General features: G+C 37.0%; 1 protein-coding gene across 1 annotated transcript in view; it reads right to left on the reverse strand.

Annotated features, from left to right (window-relative positions):
* Nucleotides 1-19,546, reverse strand: part of LOC149063385 (uncharacterized) — a 35,315-nt gene that overhangs the window by 13,799 nt on the left and 1,970 nt on the right. The window contains exons 2-6 of the mRNA XM_089255693.1: nucleotides 14,921-15,050; nucleotides 12,955-13,133; nucleotides 8,812-8,865; nucleotides 6,650-6,688; nucleotides 3,087-3,125 (exon numbers count right to left, since the gene is read on the reverse strand). Of these exons, the coding sequence (XP_089111819.1) occupies nucleotides 3,087-3,125; nucleotides 6,650-6,688; nucleotides 8,812-8,865; nucleotides 12,955-13,133; nucleotides 14,921-15,050 (441 nt within the window). The remainder of the gene's footprint in view (nucleotides 1-3,086; nucleotides 3,126-6,649; nucleotides 6,689-8,811; nucleotides 8,866-12,954; nucleotides 13,134-14,920; nucleotides 15,051-19,546) is intronic.

Raw genomic sequence — 19,546 nt, forward strand, 5'->3', positions numbered from 1 at the left:
CAAAATGTAGGGGAGAAGCAGTTTTAGGTAGGGATAGCGAACACCGTTATTTTAAAAAATATTATATTAAAATTATCGAATTTTAAGGTTGTGGGGACGGCAAAATATCATGTTTGCCCCGGGTGGCAAAAATCCTATTTACGGCCCTGCTTAATGTTATGCAAGGGAGAAAAGAAAAAAAAATGTATATATGTGTGTGTATTACGTTAAATGTTATAAATCGGTTATTATGCATACTTACCAATTGTTTTAGTAAGTTTGATAAATTTGTCACTTTTATCGACGAATATGTACACTCATTGCCATAAAAATTTGCGCACCAAGAAATAATTGTGGGATCGAAACGAAAGTTGGCCTGAAGGTACATGTCGGGCAGATATGCAAATGATTAGAAATGCAGCGTGATTGCGCATTGCATAATGCCACTAGAGGGCGTTGAACTTCGTTCTCCTTGGAGTATAAAACAGGTAAGCAGAGCTTGCTGGAGTGCATTCAATCGTTTGCAAAGGAAATGCTGAGGTAGACATGCCGTTACGCCGCCGTCGAAGACCATATGAGCAGTTGTCAGAGTTCGATAGGGGAAGAATCATCGGGATGATGGAAGCTGGGTGGTCAGCTCGGCGAGTAGCTCGTCAACTAGGCCGTTCTGATTTTACTGTGAGGAGGTGTTGGGACCAGTGGACAGAAGAGACGTTATTTACACGGCGACCAGGTTCAGGACGCCCTCGACAGACCAGTCGTTGAGAAGACCGTCACATCATCCGAAACGCACGCGTAGAGCCAACTGCCTCATTGGCCGCTATCCAGACACAGGCAGCAGCTTCACTACGAGCCCCCGTGTCTTCCCGAACCATCGCAAGGCGCCTGGCTGAAGGACATCTGGTATCGCGGCGCCCATTACGTGTGCTGCCAATGACACCCACCAACGCCTCCGTTTGGAGTGGTGTCGAGCACGACGGGATTGGGCTGCAACGGAATGGAACCAGGTCGTCTTCAGCGACGAATCGAGATTCAACTTGAGCAGTGATGACAATCGTGTTCGTGTAAGGAACGTGGTGAACGCTTCACACGCCTTTCGCTTTACAGCGACACACCGCTCCCACAGCTGGTGTCATGGTATGGGGTGCCATTGCTTACGATACACGGTCACCCCTAATATTGATTCATGGCACAATGACAGCCCAGCGGTACGTCCATAACATCCTTCAGCCACATGTGTTGCCACTCATGGCAGGGCTCCCAGGAGCCATTTTTCAACAAGACAATGCTAGGCCACACACAGCAAGGATGTCACAAGACTGCCTCCGCCACATTACCACCTTTCCCTGGTCTGCTCTATCCCAGATTTGTCACCAATCGAGCATATCTGGGATCATTTGGGACGGCAAGTTGAACACCCTACGAGGTTGGTCGAACTAGAGGCGCATTTACAGCAACTGTGGAACGAGATGTCTCAGGACATCATACGGAACTTGTATGCCTCAATGCTCGCTCGTATCGCATCGTGCATTCGCGCTAGAGGGGGGGGGGGGTCCAACAGAGTACTAAAACTTCTGTTCATCTGTACTTTTTTCTGCAATAAATGATCCTTTTTCTTGGATTTTCTAATCACTTACTTATATCAACGTAGTACTTACGTGTGTAAAATTTCGTTTCATTTTGACGACTTCTTCTGGGTGCGCAAATTTTTATGGCAATGAGTGTATATAATACCCAAGCCTCATTGGTAAATTTGATAAGAACTTGAATTTATCGCCTTTATCTACGATTATTCATAATATGCAAGTGTAATTGGTGAATTTTTCTAAATATGAAAAAGAAAATTGCAAATGAACCTAGTATTAGTATGAATAATGATTATAGTCGATATAATGATGATAAATTTTGCGATCGTACCCCCGATACAATATATGTATGAATTATCATGTATATTATTCCATATAGTACGATTTATCATGTTCGCCAACGACGCGACGCTTGGGCATGCATAATCACCTGTGAAAGTGATAAATTTAGGGAAATTCATCAAATTTACCAATGACGCTTAGGTACTATGCTTAGGTACGACACCAGAAGGGATAAATTTAGGGAAATTTATCAAATTTACCAAGACGATTGGTAAGTATGTATAATAACCAGTTACTATGTAATAATAACCGCATTTATCATATTTATCGCAACATATTTAACAAATAATAAACATTGAGATTTATGATATTTTTAAATAGTTCAAACCTTTCTCTAAAAGACTGATATAAAAAATTCACTTTCTATATAAAATGCAGGATTAATCAATTATTTTTCTCTTTAAAACTGAATTTCGTTTCATAATTCTGAATTTTTTTCATTAAATCTGAAATTTGTTCAGATAATCATGATTTTTTTCATTATATCTGAATTTTTTTCCTATAATTCTGAAACTTTTTCCCTATAATTCTGAAAATTTTTTCCATCAATTTTAAATTTTCATTAATTATAAAACTATCTCTTCATTTTCAAAAATTCTTAATTTTTTCATGAGTTATTACATTTAACGATTCTGAAATTGCTCTTGACAATTCTGAAATCACTCTTTACAAAATCACTCTCGGCAATTTTGAAATCCCTCGAGAAAATCATTCTTGACGATTCTGAAACTATTTCTATCAGTAGTTCCGCAATTATTTCTTCCAGTAATTCTGTAATTAATTATTCCTCGATAACAAATTTTCATCAGTTATGGAATTATTTTTTCAGTAATTCTAAAATTATTTCTTTCATTAGTGTTGTTTTTAGCATTTCTGTAAATTATGTAATTATTGTTACTTTGGATTCATTTATAGAGTTCCTATTGAATCCGGAAAATACCCCACAGTTTTAGACACAGCAGTACAGATTTCAGTGGCCAGAGAGCTCTCTTTATTACGATTTTTTTATTTTACTTTAATAGTCTCAATGTAAAAAAAGTAGCTATATGTTCTCAAAATAGTCGGCGGGCCACGGTAAAAAGCTCCGAGATCCACATTGGGTCATGAGTTTAAGACGCCCCCCCCCCTGCCCTAGGGGCCGAAGTAGCCCGCATTTACGGTACGTAAAATGTTTCTTACCTTGGCGGCGGTTGATCTGATATTCGTTAGCAACACATTCTGTAAGAAAATTGATTAAAGGTTTTAGATTTCAAAGACGTAAATTTAATTACAGAAAGGAGAAAACAAATGTGAATTCACACATAAGCAATTACATAAAATAATAATTGATTTAAGAAACTTATTTTTCCATATTTCCGTCTGCTTTCCATAAGATATTCAAGGGGATAGAAATGGTGCTTCTTGTGCCTTTGGGGAAAATTGAAATTTCTCAATAGAAAACAGCTTTTCCGAAAAAAAAATATATAAAAGTTTTGTAATGAGATATATTAATTGATGACATAATTACAGTCGACGCTCGTTATAACGGCCCTTCCATTATAACGACCGTTACGGAAGGACCCGAATTTTTTCCTATTTCTGCCATGTTATTTTTATCCCATAAAAAAGACCGGTAAATATCATTCATTCCATTACAATGGAGATCTTCAACCTTTTCCTAGTCGTGAGCACTGCCTGTAAGCATCATCAAAAGAAGAGCACCCTTACGGAACGTTTGACATACCAATGTATGAAATCGGCATGATTTCAATCCATCAATATAATTGGTACAAGGTGTTTACACTTGGGACGTTGATCAAGTGCTGCTCGCGAGCACAAAATTGAACACTAGCATCGCTCACTCTGGGTGCTTCCGGGAGCACCGTGGTGCTCGCAAGCAAAGGGGGTCGAAGATGCCTTCATCACAACGACGATCTCAGTTCAGCCGACACCATCTGTAGCAGAAGGCCTTCCGCGCGAAGCTCGTGAAGTCACTGAAGAAGGTCATATCACCTGTAGTCATTGGACCTACTACAAAAAAAAGGATGAAGATGGCGCATGCGTCGGCCTGCTATATCCAATGGCTATAGGTGAGATGATCTACTTCAGTGACGTCACGAGCTTCGCGTGGAAGGCCTTCTGCTGTCGATGGTGTTGGCTCAGCCTCCCACACTTTTTGCAAAGAAATGGACAAGATGCGTCGTTGAGCGGGTCTGACCTGCGATGCTTGGAGTAGGAAAGATAAAACACTTCTATGCGGAATACTCTGTGGTTAAGTAGCGCCTTCACTGGAAACAGGGTGAGTCATAACATGGCTCGAGTCGATTGGATGATGTTGATACCCCCAACAACAGATATAAAACAGAATGAGGTAAGCGCCCCCCCCCCCCACTTACCTCATTCTGTTTTATTTTCCTTCCATGGTGGCTTTTGAAAACGTTCGTTATAACGACCATTTTCCGTGGAACAAAGGAGGTCGTTATAACGAACGTCGACTGTATGTGGCTAATTTACGTTGTTAAATGTTAACGTAATGTTATATGGGGAAAAACTATCATCAGAGCGCCAAATATTTTCTAAAATTTCTCTTTTTCGTTAGGCTGCCGGCCAATCATCGAGAAAAATGCATGAAATCGGGTTCTGAATTCGGGATACCGACAATTGTCAACTATTGGCGCAATTACCAATTTTCACGAAAAAAAAAAAAAAAAAAAAAGTTATGAGCAATTTCCACTTTCGCCAAAAAATTTCGCTAGCTATGAGAGGAGTTGCCAGTTTCAGCAAGAAACGCTAAAATATTGTCAATGGCGGAACGTGAATGGACTCATGACTATTTATCAATTCATGATTATGGAATTTTTTTATTTTCTATTTTTTTAATTTTTGATGATGTTTTGCAGGGGGTGCACGACCCGTCAATGGGTTCCATCTAGTCCGCGAAAGTTGTTCCGGTAGGAAAGTATCAATACACAGAACACAACAAATACTCAGGGTGACCATATTTCTTTCATAAAAATACGGAAGATCGTCAAAAATATTGTCAAGGCACACGTAAAGTTGCCAATTACTGCCAAAAGAAATTGTCAAAAGCAGGTAACGTTGCCATTTAGTGCCAAAAAATTTGCCTCGCGAAGATCCGATTTTTAGAAGAAAAAATTGTTAAAAGCAAATAAAGTTTGCCAATTATAGTAAAAAAAATTTTTTAAAGAAAAGGAAGTAAGCCAGAAAAAAAATGAAAGCAAAGTTGCCAACTATCGAAAAAAATTATGAAGGGTAAATAATTTCGCCAATTACAACCAAAAATATTTGTCAAAGGCATCTAGAGTTGCTATTAACATCCAAAAAATTTGTCACGTGAAGTTACCATTTGCAACCGAAAAATTCTCAAAGGCAAGTAAAGTTGCCAATAGATTTGTCAATGACATTTGAAGTTTTGAACTATTGCTTTATTTTGGTTAGATTTGACATCCATATTTTTTATGGGCATAATTCTTTCAGTCACTTCGTTGGGCAATTTGCCCTCTGTAGCCTCTGCATTTGTATAAAATTGCAGAAAAATTGCCAGTCGGAGAAAATGATGAGTAATTCTGTCAAAAACGTACTACACGTACTACGTACTAAACGTACTGTCGACAAATAGGTTAGAGGAATATATTTACATGATGGTAATAATAATTAGTCATAATATAATTAATAAGTTACGAAAATAATCATCTTAATTCTTGATTTGAGAAATTTCAAGCCTTGTTTACCCCTAAGTAATTTTAGCTAATTGTAAGCATTTTTTAAAATAGATGAAGAAACGGGACATTTTATAAAAAAAAAAATTGGGACTGCCAAAAATACGGGAGCCTCCCGTTAAATACGGGTCAAATGGTCACTCTTTACATTCAAGTTTCTGGCCCGCGAGTTGCAGAAATACCGCATGTCTGGCCCGTGGACTGAAAAAGTTTTGCAACCCTTGTGTTGAGTATTTTGACGTTGTTGCCCGTTTCAAAAAGGGATTTGTTTTTAAAATTTAAGTTTTTCAAAATAGAAAGAAACCCTGGTACATCCATCCTTAGGAGAAAAAAGCGAAATCTTGCAGAAGATGTGATGCGGGGCGAATGTGATCATGTCGCCCATCACAAAGAAAAAGAATCCCCATCCCCCTCATTTCTACATTTTTTTAACCTAGATCTGTTTCCTCAATGGGCGTCTGAGGAATTCGCCATGTTGGATACGGTTTGCATGTCCCTCAAACCCTTCGCTGAATTAGGAAAAATATCACGTGATCCAAAAAACCTTTAGGCTGACCATATTTCCTTGAAGAAAAATACAAAATATTAGGATTTCCAAGTAATGGAAAATTCGAGACATTTGCCAATTATCGCGATAATTGCCTAAAAGTGAACAAAACTGCCAACTACTTTATTGCTAAAATCACTGAAAATCGTCATTGGTAGGGAATGAAGCACTAATGTGAATCGCAGTGGACTACAATGAATTCCACAAAATAAAACTTTTTAACATGATAATAATGTGAAATGAAATATATATTCTTGTTTGTAATTATCATATAATATAAATTATGAGTTGAAAAATAATTTCAATTCTGACTTCAAGAGTCAAATTCAAGAGTCTTCGTTGGAATTACATGCAAAAAATGGGACATTTTTACAAAAAATAGGCGGGCGGCGAAAATTACGTGAAAATACGGGAATTTCGTGGCAAATACGGGATGTATGGTCACCCTACATATTAAAACACATAAATTCACTTACCGTCGTGTTCGTACCTGTCTCCGTTTTCAACATTGATGACTGTTTGTGGGAAGGGGAGGGGGAGGAAGAAATTGAATAGTTTCATATATATAAGAACATAGTTTCTGTAAAATTAAAATGCAATATCAATACAAATCGAGCACTACTTTAATTCTTAGATCTCAACTATCATCTGTTTAGTCATGATATCAGTAAGCTGGTGAATACACACATTACTCTATAACATAGTCTCCCAAACTTTTTGTTCCATCGCCCCCTTCATCAGAAATTTTTTCCTCTCATCGCCCCCCAACTCAAGTAAACCCATAGGATTCTACGTTAAATCAGTAGGTTCTATCGCCCCCTTGGACCATTCCATCGCCCAGCAGGGGGCGATATTGCCCACTTTGGGAAACACTGCTCTATAATATAAAATCACAAACTCGAAAAGGGACCGTTTCTATGCAGCGGAAATTGGTTACGATTTTGGGTGAAGTTTCCATTTTATTCCTGAATATATCGGGAACCGTTTTACTCATCGGGACCAAGTTATGTGTATGTACCGAGAGGTATGTACACTCAGTGGCCAAAATGTTAGGAACATCCCTCACTCAAACTTCGACTCGTCTGTGCAGCAGGTGCGTTGAACGTAATAAACCGGATTTGCTGATAAAATGCTTTCTTTTGGTCAACTGCACCAGTTAACGTTGCAGTTTGCTTGTTCGGGGAGGGGGCATTCATTCATTCATTCATTCACATCGAGCACAACTCTGGTCTATCGCCATAGGTAATTTACTACCGATTGTGTGTGTCCTCTCAAATCCCCCGGGCCACGAAAGCAATTGTATACAAAGTGCACATTACACAAAATACACTCAACTGCCTCACGACATTTGACCAGTTGCCACCCAGCCTTCAAAGTTCCAGTATCTCCCAAGTATCTCCAGTATCTCCATTGCAACTTTGTATTTCTCTAGAGTTCTCTTTCTCAAAAAACTTCGAGTGAAATAGTCTGTGGAAATCGTTTGTAAACGAAAGAGGTGCCAGGCAGTGCAAAAACAAGAAGAGCCACAACGCTACAAATTACAGTGCAATACAACTAACTCAGGATCATCGCTCTACAAGTCGTATCCTAGAACGAATCGGTTTTAATAGCCAACAAGAGTCCCTTTGATTTCACTGCAAAATCGAAGAAAACGGCTTTTGTGGGCTACAGTATGCCAAAATTGGACACTTGATGAATGGAAGAACGTTGTCTAGTCTGACGAGTAAAGATTTCTTCTCTATGACGTTGATTGCAGTATCCGCGTGTGGCGCAAACAGCACGAGGCCATGGATCCGACATGCCACATGACAACTGTTCAAGCGGCAGAATCTCGGCCTGGATAGCATTTTGCTGGTATACTCTTGGTCCCTTATTTTCATTGGAAACATCCGTCAATGACAGGGCCTACCCCCCCCCCCCCCCCATCGTTGCTGAATACGTTCTCCCGTTTATGGCCATGTTTCCTGAAGATGATAGAAATTTCTAGCAGGACAATGTACCTTCCCACGGGACTATAATTATCTCAGATTGGTTTGAGGGACATGATTCTGAATTTCAATTACTTCAATGCCCCCCCCCCCAGTCACCCGATCTCAACCCAATTGAGCATTTGTGGGACGAGGTTGAAAGGTCTGTTGAAAGCTCCGAAGCACTCGGCTGACCATATTTAATCGAGGAAAAATACGGGAAATTGAGCTTCGATACACGGGAAAATACGGGACATCGCTAATTATCGCCAAAAACGATGCCAAAAGTAAGCAAAGTCGCCAACTCGTGCTAAAATCAAAGAAAAGTCGCCAATCGCGGGAAATGAATTACAACTTCAAATTGCAGTGAATTATAAAAAAAATAAAAGAAAAAAAGACAAAAAGATATGTGCGAGATGCATATTCTTTTTTGTTTGTAGTCGTAATTATCGTAATATAATTTATGTGTTGGAAAGATAATTTTAATCGTTGATTTGAAGTCAAGTTGGCTTCGTGGAAAATACGTGAAAAACCGGGACATTTTCGCAAAAAAGTCGGGACAGCCAAAAAAACAGAAAAAAACCGGGACTATCCCGGGAAATACGGGACGTATGGTCACCCCTACGAAGCATCAGTTTTACTATAGTTGGGAAAATAAAATGAGAACTTACGTTCAGGATATCCTTGAAACTCTTCAAATCGATTCATCTGTTTCGGATGAACGACTGAAAACAGAATTAAATAATAATAACAATACTTTTTAATACTGTAGAAACTCCCTTGTTCGGACTCCCATAATCCGGACTGATCTTTAATCGAGACAAATTTGTCATTATGGTTTTTTTTCAAACACATGATGAATATTTTACCCAAAAATTAGTTTCAGTTGTTTTTTGTTCAGTCATTTTACATTCAGAACCTATTTTTTTGACTGACCGAAGATAAATATAAAACATGATCAAAATACAGTAGGACCCCAATAATCGAAACTGATGTGGACAGGACATAACACAAACCGACATCGGTCCGTGGACTAACAGTTAAAGATCACTGATCTAGACAATACCTGCATTTGTGTATGGTTTGGAAATTTGTGGAAATACGTGTTATATTGTTAATGTTTAAAACCCCCATTTTTGACCTCTCTTACAATTCGTGACCAAATCGCACAGTTTTTTTTAATATACAGTGGAACTTCGGTTAACGAGCTTAATTCGTTTCACCAACGTGCTCGTTATACGAATCAAACTTCCCCCATAGGGAATAATGGAAAATCGGATAATTCGTTCAACAATTCACATAGAAATGACCAATAAAAACGGCATTCAATCAATAAGTAAAAACAATAATATACATAACGCCATAAATAAACATAACAAAAAAAAAATACTCTAATGTTTACAAATTAACTTACCCTAAACGACGAGGGAGAGGAGGAATATCGTTTATAGGACGAAAGAGATTTTAAGACACTTTTGTTTGCGAACTTATTCTGTTTTTGCGTGACTTTCAAAAAGAACCTTATCAAATCCCGCTTGCTTTTGCCTGACTTTTTTGGATTCCTGGGAAAGGGGCCATTCAAGTATTACATAAGCAGATTTTCAACCATTTTTGACCCCCCCCCCCCCTTGTCAGCAAAAGTCCGCGAAACACTGACCCCCCCTCCCCTTCCCCCCTGTCAGCAAAATTTCGTCAGCAGCTTAGAATATTTCATATCTTCAGAAAGGGGTGATTGATAACGTAAGCAACCTTCAAACCCCCCTTCCCCCATTGTCATCAAAAGTCAGCAAATCCGAAACCCCCCCCCTCCCCTGATGCTGACGTAATACTTGAATGACCCCAAATGGGAAATTGCAGTGTTCGTTGGACAGATTCATTGCTCGCACACTGCAACAGCTTTAATTGGGTGGTTCTTTTCTACAGAGTTTCGCACAGAAAGATTCCCACATTCTGCACATCTTTCTAATTTCATTTTAAGTGAGGGACTTCTCCTTTCCTCAGATGAGATAACGACCATAAACTCTTGCTGGTGCCTGCAAAAAAAGATCCATTTCTTCATCTACCGTCAACTCCTAGACATTTTTTACCATTAGTTCTTGAATGCCATTTTCATGCACTTCCAGCACACGGTCCCCAAGCACACAATCTCTTCGACAAGTAGTAGTCCTGTTCATGAGCTAGACCCTCAAAGTCACAAATAAAAATACAAGGCCACAACAAGCAAAATGTCCTACGAGGTGGCTGAGGAAAAAGATGCCCACATTCAATATTGCAATCAGCCCACAGTTTTCTCCAATCAGAATTTTAAAAATAACTTCAAGCGCACATACGCATGTCTACAATACAAATACAAATACAAATACAACGCCACAACAGGCAAATTGCCCAACGAGGTGGCTGACTTAAGAACATCATGGATCCCCGAGCCATTTTTTGGAGGCCCTACCTACTACTGCTACACCACACATGGACCCCCCCCCCCGCGGAACCCCCAAAGAATCGGTACATGCGGGAATGTGCCTGTACGTATGGTGCAACCTGACGTAAAGTTTGTTTCTGTGTAATGCTTGTTATGTGTAGTGCTGTCATCTGCCCCAGTTTTTCTAACTATGAGTGAAGTGTTATGGTTGAATGATTTACCGTTGTAGGACTGTTGCTCTCTGTGGCGAGACTTTTTAACGGGGAGATCGGCTCGCATTAGCGCCTTGAAGTTGGGAACCACAGAAAACCAACTTCAGCCGACCACCACTGTGGGGTTCGAACCCGGATCCTCGCATCACGAGTCCGGCACTATAACCACTCGACCACCACAGCGGCAATGCTACATCTAGTTTTGTATCGTAAAAGCATTCACCTCGCACGTATGTTAATTTTTCGAGTGAGGCACGCTTACCGGAGACTTTGGGGGATAATATTACCCACAATTCCATAACACGTGTTTGAGCGAAAGCAAAAACCCGTCAGTTTCGATAACGTGAAAATAAATAAAGCGCGAAATATTTGCTAGTAACCAAGTCAAAATTTATTCAAAATTTCTGCTCGTTATGCGAATTGCTCGTTAACCGAAGTTCCACTGTATATGATGACTAGTTACTTAAATAACATAGTTTCAAAAACTTGGACATCAATTTAGCATGTTTTTCTTTGCAAATAATGTGAATTTCCAATTAACTTTCTGATTAATGTAAGTTTCCAATTAACTTTCTAATTAATGCAAGTTTCCAATTAACTTCCTAATTAATGTAAGTTTCCAATTAACTTTCTAATTAATGCAAGTTTCCAATTAACTTCCTAATTAATGCAAGTTTCCATTTAACTTCCTAATTAATGCAAGTTTCCAATTAACTTCCTAATTAATGCAAGTTTCCAATTAACTTCCTAATTAATGCAAGTTTCCAATTAACTTCCTAATTAATGCAAGTTTCCAATTAACTTCCTAATTAATGCAAGTTTCCAATTAACTTCCTAATTAATGCAAGTTTTCATTTAACTTCCTAATTAATGCAAGTTTCCAATTAACTTCCTAATTAATGCAAGTTTCCAATTAACTTCCTAATTAATGCAAGTTTCCATTTAACTTCCAAATTAATGCAAGTTTCCAATTAACTTCCTAATTAATGCAAGTTTCCATTTAACTTCCTAATTAATGCAAGTTTCCAATTAACTTCCTAATTAATGCAAGTTTCCAATTAACTTCCTAATTAATGCAAGTTTCCAATTAACTTCCTAATTAATGCAAGTTTCCAATTAACTTCCTAATTAATGCAAGTTTCCATTTAACTTCCTAATTAATGCAAGTTTCCAATTAACTTTCTAATTAATGCAAGTTTCCATTTAACTTCCTAATTAATGCAAGTTTCCAATTAACTTCCTAATTAATGCAAGTTTCCATTTAACTTCCTAATTAATGCAAGTTTCCAATTAACTTCCTAATTAATGCAAGTTTCCAATTAACTTCCTAATTAATGCAAGTTTCCATTTAACTTCCTAATTAATGCAAGTTTCCAATTAACTTCCTAATTAATGCAAGTTTCCAATTAACTTCCTAATTAATGCAAGTTTCCAATTAACTTCCTAATTAATGCAAGTTTCCATTTAACTTCCTAATTAATGCAAGTTTCCATTTAACTTGCTAATTAATGCAAGTTTCCAATTAACTTCCTAATTAATGCAAGTTTCCAATTAACTTCCTAATTAATGCAAGTTTCCAATTAACTTCCTAATTAATGCAAGTTTCCAATTAACTTCCTAATTAATGCAAGTTTCCAATTAACTTCCTAATTAATGCAAGTTTCCAATTAACTTCCTAATTAATGCAAATTAATTATTTTAGTTTAATCATAATAATTAATAATTATAATACCTTATGTACCATGTGACAAAAAAATTGGGGAAAAATTATAATTTTTTTATAGTTTTAAAAAATTTATTTCTGTTCATGGTCAGGAGAAAAAAAATTTAGATAGAAAATAGAAATAAAATTTCTGAAAATTTCATTTTATAAAAATCATAAAAAATCAAATTTCATTGTGAATAAATTAAAAAAAAAATACTATGACACTCATTAGACCTATTTGTTCCCAAAAGTGTTCATTTCATACAAAAATTTGAATGAAAGGTATTTGAAACAAAATTTTAAACGAAGCGTTGCGCAAATGCAACGTCAGTTAAAAATGGGATAACAAATCAAATACGAAAAGAGAAAAAAAAATTGTACTGCTAAAAACTACTCCATATATTTTCTTTCGTGCTTAAAATATGCATTAGTGTCCATAAGTATATTTGAAAAGAAATGATCATACTGCATTTCTCACCTGAAGGAACGTCGCAGAATTTTCCAATCTTTCCAACAGGACACGTGGCACAAGATCTCGCCTCGAGATCGCAAGTCGCGCAGTTGGTGTAGTTACTGCAAGGGTCGAACACAGCAACGTCGCATGGTCGGCAGTTCTTCACGGTAAGGGAATCAACGGTCGGATCGACAGCCAAACAGCTGAATTAATGACATTGTTTGTCAGTCAAATAACGTAAATAATATCCCTTTCCCCCCCATGCCAAAAACATGAATGTGCAAAAAACGTAATTTCCACGTTTCGAAACGTGGGAAATTACGTTTGAATGGTTACTCTACCCATGTTACTCTATGAGTGTCATTTCCCTAATGCTTTATAGCATGCTTTTTCAGTAGCAGTTAAACATGCGCGTTTCTGTCAAAACTCATATAGCAAAATAAGGTATCCAATCAGCTGATAAGTCCAAAAAGTGAAAATTTGCACATTCATGCTTCTGACAAGGTTGGGGGGGGGGGGGTCACAATACAGGATTTCGCATCGCACAAATTGTGAAACATTCAAATATCGTATCCATAGAATACGAAGACTATTAAACGGCAATTGAAGTTTTTGAAAAACTGTAAAAAAAATGGGGGGGGGGGGTGGAGAGAGAGAGAGAGAGAAAGAGAATAGACGGTATTTGAATTAAAAGAAGAGAAAAGGAAGAGAAATAAAAGACTTTTTTTCGAATGAAGAAAAAAAAGAAAGGAGAGGCGACTTTGAATGAAAAAAAAAGAGAAAGACGGGGAAAAGAGACTGACATTAATGAAAAAAGACAGGAAAACAAAAGGAGAAAGAAAAGACTGACTTGGAAAAAAATGAAGGGGGGGGGGGGGAAGAGAGTGATTACGATTAAAAACAGAAAAGAAAGAAAGTAAAAGGGAGAGAGAGACGAGATTGACTTTAAATAGAAAAAGGGTGAGAGAGAAAAACCTGTCTTTGAATTCGGTAAAAAAATAGAAAATGGAGAGAAAAAGAGTTATTTTGAATGAAATAAAAAGAATAAAAGAAAAGAGAGAGAGAGAAAGAAAGAAAGAAAGTCCCGATTTCGAATGGATAAAATGTAAGAAAAAAGGGAAGAGGGAAAACTGACTTTAAATGAAGAAAAAAGAAAGGGGGAAAGAAAAAAAGCCTGACTGAATAATAAAATAAAAGAAATGAAAAAAGGGGGAAGAGAGAGGAAGGACTGAATTGAAGAGAAAATGAAAAGAGAGAAAAAATGGGGGAAGAAAATACATTCTGACTTTTAATGATAAAAAGAAAAGAAAGAAAAAGTAGGGGATAGACAAGACTGGTTTTGAATGAAAAAAGGGAAAGAAACGAAAAGGGAGAGAGAGAGAGAGCGAGAACCTCACTTTGAATGAGAAAAAAAGGGGAAAAAGGAAGAAAGAGAAAATACTGACTTTGAATGAAAAAAGCCTGACTTCGATTGAAAGAGAAAAGAAATGAAAAAAGTAAGGGAGATAGAAAAGACTGAGACTTTGAGTGATGAAAAAGAAAGCAATTTAAAAAGCCTTACTTTGAATGAAAAAGAAAAGAAAGGAAGGAAAAAGGCAAAGAGAGGACTTATTTTAAAAAGAAAAGAAAGAAACGAAAAGATGAAAAATTTAGGGAATGAAAGTGAGCCACGGAATGGCGAAGTAAATAAAATACGCCAAGAGAGATCATGTGAAAGAGAAGCACCCGGGATGCATATTAACAACTCTACATTCATGCGAATAAGGTGGAAATTTAGAATCACGTGATTGGTCGCAGTGACGTCAACATTGGCGGTTATTTTGACGAAATTTAAGACGAAGGTGAAACTCATCCTGAACTTCACCAAAAACTCGGCCAAAAATGGCTCATTTCGTCCACTCATTGCGACCAATACTAGTACCTCTCCCCCTACTAGTATCAATGTGAGCTTTGTTAATATGCTTCCAATAATGTATCAAATATTTCTTACTCTTCAGCCAGGACATTGATCTCATGTCCACTTTCACCGCAGGGACATTGCACATATGATAAGGTCAAGCATTTGATGTAAACTGCGGTAGCGGGAACACCCACAACGGCCGCGACTAACAACAAGAGCACTGCAGAAAACAACAAGACACTAAATTTCACGATAAAAAAAGAATACAAACAGTGCAATTAATTTATTAAAATACATAAAAATGAATATGAGCTATAGATATTTTCCCCCATCTTTATGTGCTGATAGAACAACAAATTAACATTCGCTCAAATTTTTTGAATTTCTTTAACACAATTCTGCAGGAATCTGATGCTGCACGCCTATTGGGACACCCTGTATTTACATCATTATTGTAATATGCACAACAATATACAGTAAACCCTCTCTTTTGCCGAACCGGTGGGACAAAAAAATTTCGGCCATAAAAGGAGGGGTGAATTAATGAAGGGTAATTTGAAAAGCATATTTACTTATATACAGGGAAATTATTATTTGTCTGTAAAAGACGGGTGACCGCATATCGGGGGGGGGGGGGGCGTTAAGAGGGGTTTTACTGTATACAGCAAAAGGTGCACAATCTCCGGTTCTCGGGCAAAATACGACCCACTAAGAGGTTCCATCCGGCTCGCGAAAGGTCTTCCTGTAGGAAAGTTTTCAGTATGGGCAGTTGCCACCTTTTCCAGCCTTTCTCATCCAGTTCCAGCCCTGCTTAAGTAATCTAGAAATGTGTGGCGGACAACTTAATTGAAGTGAGAATGTGCTGGGGCGTGATCTGGAACAGAGAACCAAGTCAGTTAAGTGTATGGGCGGCCCCTCCCCCTAGCGTCAAAGGTGGAGTCGTCTGATCTAATGTATATGGGTATATATGAATTGACATCATCATCATCATCATCACCGTGGGCCCACCCCTAGACTTTCTAGTCTATCTCCGCCTATGGTTACGTGATCTGCAAATATGTCACGGTCACGCTCTGTAAGCGTGCCGCAGGTCAATAAAACTATCTAGGTACGTACCGCTTAGCTTATTTAAAAAAAATAAGTTTTGAGATCACGGGCCACATCACACAGGGGACGAATTTGACCCGTTAGCCATGAGTCGAGCATGTATAATTTACATGATATAGAATAAATTTCTTTTCCGCATAATAAAAAGATATAAATTTACGTTGTATGACCCTCGAATATTATTTCTCGGGGAAGGGGGCGGGGGTGCGGCCTATCATTTCGCGCTCTTCTTCGTAATAATTTTCCAAATTTCAATTTTAGAATCAACAGTAGGTCGTAGGAACAAACCTACAGTTAAAATCGGTTATAACAACCTTGGTTGTGACGACACACCCTGGTAATTACGTGAATAATTCACGCTCTTTAACGATTCTCATGGAAAATATTGTTAATGAGCCTATTATTACCGTCAATGTGTGCAAATGAAAAAATCTCGCCCGCCCTCGGATGTAACGACAATTTCCGACGTTTTACGAAACAAAAAACGGCGACTTGACCGCAGCAAAAAATTGCGACCGCAGGGAGTCCCATCGCGGGGTTAGCGCACCAACATCTCGATGTGTGTAAAAAACAAGCCTTTCTTCGGCATTAAATTGTAGGTCCCGGTCTAATTAGCCCTCGTGTGCAGAAAATGACCGTGGTGCGACTCAAATGATTCGACGTTTTATGAATTTTCGCAAGAAATTCTTCCCTCTGTTATTCTAACGAAAAAAAAGTTATTTCATTGCCTGAAATATTTCTTTCAGTAATTCATAAATTAATTCTATCTAAAATTCTTTCTGAAGCTGAATTCTAAAATCTAAAATTCTTTCTGAAACTTAATTCTAAAATCTAAAATTCTTTCTGAAACTGAATTCTAAAATCTAAAATTCTTTCTGAAGCTAAATTCTAAAATCTAAAATTCATTCTGAAGCTGAATTCTAAAATCTAAAATTCTTTCTGAAGCTGAATTCTAAAATCTAAAATTCTTTCTGAAGCTGAATTCTAAAATCTAAAATTCTTTCTGAAACTGAATTCTAAAATCTAAAATTCTTTCTGAAGCTGAATTCTAAAATCTAAAATTCTTTCTGAAGCTGAATTCTAAAATCTAAAATTCTTTCTGAAACTGAATTCTAAAATCTAAAATTCTTTCTGAAACTGAATTCTAAAATCTAAAATTCTTTCTGAAGCTGAATTCTAAAATCTAAAATTAATTCTGAAGCTGAATTCTAAAATCTAAAATTCTTTCTGAAACTGAATTCTAAAATCTAAAATTCTTTCTGAAGCTGAATTCTAAAATCTAAAATTCATTCTGAAGCTGAATTCTAAAATCTAAAATTCATTCTGAAGCTGAATTCTAAAATCTAAAATTCATTCTGAAGCTGAATTCTAAAATCTAAAATTCATTCTGAAGCTGAATTCTAAAATCTAAAATTCTTTCTGAAGCTGAATTCTAAAATCTAAAATTCTTTCTGAAACTGAATTCTAAAATCTAAAATTCTTTCTGAAACTGAATTCTAAAATCTAAAATTCTTTCTGAAGCTGAATTCTAAAATCTAAAATTCTTTCTGAAACTGAATTCTAAAATCTAAAATTCTTTCTGAAGCTGAATTCTAAAATCCAAAATTCTTTCTGAAGCTGAATTCTAAAATCTAAAATTCTTTCTGAAGCTGAATTCTAAAATCTAAAATTCTTTCTGAAACTGAATTCTAAAATCTAAAATTCTTTCTGAAGCTGAATTCTAAAATCTAAAATTCTTTCTGAAGCTGAATTCTAAAATCTAAAATTCTTTCTGAAGCTGAATTCTAAAATCTAAAATTCTTTCTGAAGCTGAATTCTAAAATCTAAAATTCTTTCTGAAGCTGAATTCTAAAATCTAAAATTCTTTCTGAAGCTGAATTCTAAAATCTAAAATTCTTTCTGAAACTGAATTCTAAAATCTAAAATTCTTTCTGAAACTGAATTCTAAAATCTAAAATTATTTCTTTTAGTAATAATTAAAATATTATTTAGAAATCTGAAAAGTATTTTTTAAATCTGAAATTATTTCTTTGTGTTTCACATTCGTGTTTAAGGCACAACTTAGAGAGCAAAACGAGGTATCTAAAGGGCTGATAAGAAAAAAAAGGAAAATTTGTACATTCGTGTTTTTGGCATGCGGCGGACAGTATCGTTAGTACTTTTACAGGGTGACTTGGAGCCCGATTTCAAAATTGTAGGCTATATTTTTTGAAAATTAAAAACCCAAAATAGAATGATAAGTAATATGTGAATATGGGGGGGGGGGTGTCTACGTTTTGTGAACAATTTTTGTTTATGGTCGATATCAAGTGTAGAATGATTTTAAAATCGGATGATTCTTTCTTAGTCACACTGTATACGAAAATCAAGGACCATACACTTCCATCTTGCATTGGGGACACATAAGTACATCAAAAAAAAAAATTAAATATTTATATGATATTGAAAAAATAGAATATCTTTGGAAGTCAATATCGCCTAATTAAAATCGCAACAAGCGTTCCCAAAAGGGCTTTCGGGACAGCACATTTACTGGCAAAAAAAATCGGAATGTCTATGGTCAACATACGTAGTGATCGTCGATGAATTTTTTTGGTCAAAAGGGGGTCGCTCTTCAAAAAGTTTGCGCACCACTGGTCTAGTGGTCTAGGGACTCACCCGGCAAGTGAGAAGACGTGGGTTCTGTTCCCCGCATCTCACATCAGCGAGCTGTTAGAAAAACTTTCGTCCAGATAGCGAAGAGTGACATCATCCTGGGTTGCTGAAATTATTTGTTACCAATTCTGAAATTATTTCTATTACCGATTCTGAAATTATTTCTGCTATCAATCCTGAAATAATTTCTTTCAGAAGTTCTGAAATTATTTCTTTCAGAAGTTCTGAAATTATTTCTGCCATTAGTTCTGAAATTACTTTTTCCACTAATTCTGAAATTGTTTATGCCATTGATTCTTCTTGCAGCACTGATGTTATTCAAGTGGGGGAAGTATTAAGGTGGGCTACGGATAAAAATCAACTGAAAGAGAAGCTATTACAATTGTTTAAGCACAGCCAGATAAAAATATCAACTTAATGGGAAGCCACGCAAGATGTTTGGGGGGGGGGGGGGCACAGATAAAGACCAACTGAATGGGAAGCCATGGGAAGTGTTTAAATTGGGCCACAGATAAAAATTATTTGGAAAGAGAAACATGACAGGGGGACCACATGTAAAAATCAACGTAAAGGCAAGTCATGGCAGGTATTTAATTGGAGGCACGGATAAAAAAAGTTTGAAAGAGAAACCATAGCAGGTGTTTAAGGGGATAACAGAAAAAATCAACTGCAAGGGAAGCCATTGGAAGTAATTAGGGTTGGCAACAGATAAAAATCAACTGAAAGGGGAGCCATCACAGCTGTTTGAAAGAGGACCAAAGATAAAAATCAACCGAAAGGGAAGGCATGGCAGGTGTAAACACTTGTGGAGCCACAGATCAAAATAAACTAAAAGGGAAGGCATAGTAGGTGTTTAAGGGTACACAAGATAAAAATCAACTGAAAACAAAGCCACGGCAGGTGTTTAAGGGGGGAAGCACAGATAAAAATAAACTGGAAAGGAAGCCACATGGC

Source organism: Pholcus phalangioides, unplaced genomic scaffold (genome assembly GCF_987345545.1).
Source record: "Pholcus phalangioides strain wild (caught in Gottingen) unplaced genomic scaffold, Ppha-v1.0 ptg000172l_1, whole genome shotgun sequence".
Lineage (NCBI taxonomy): Eukaryota > Metazoa > Arthropoda > Arachnida > Araneae > Pholcidae > Pholcus > Pholcus phalangioides.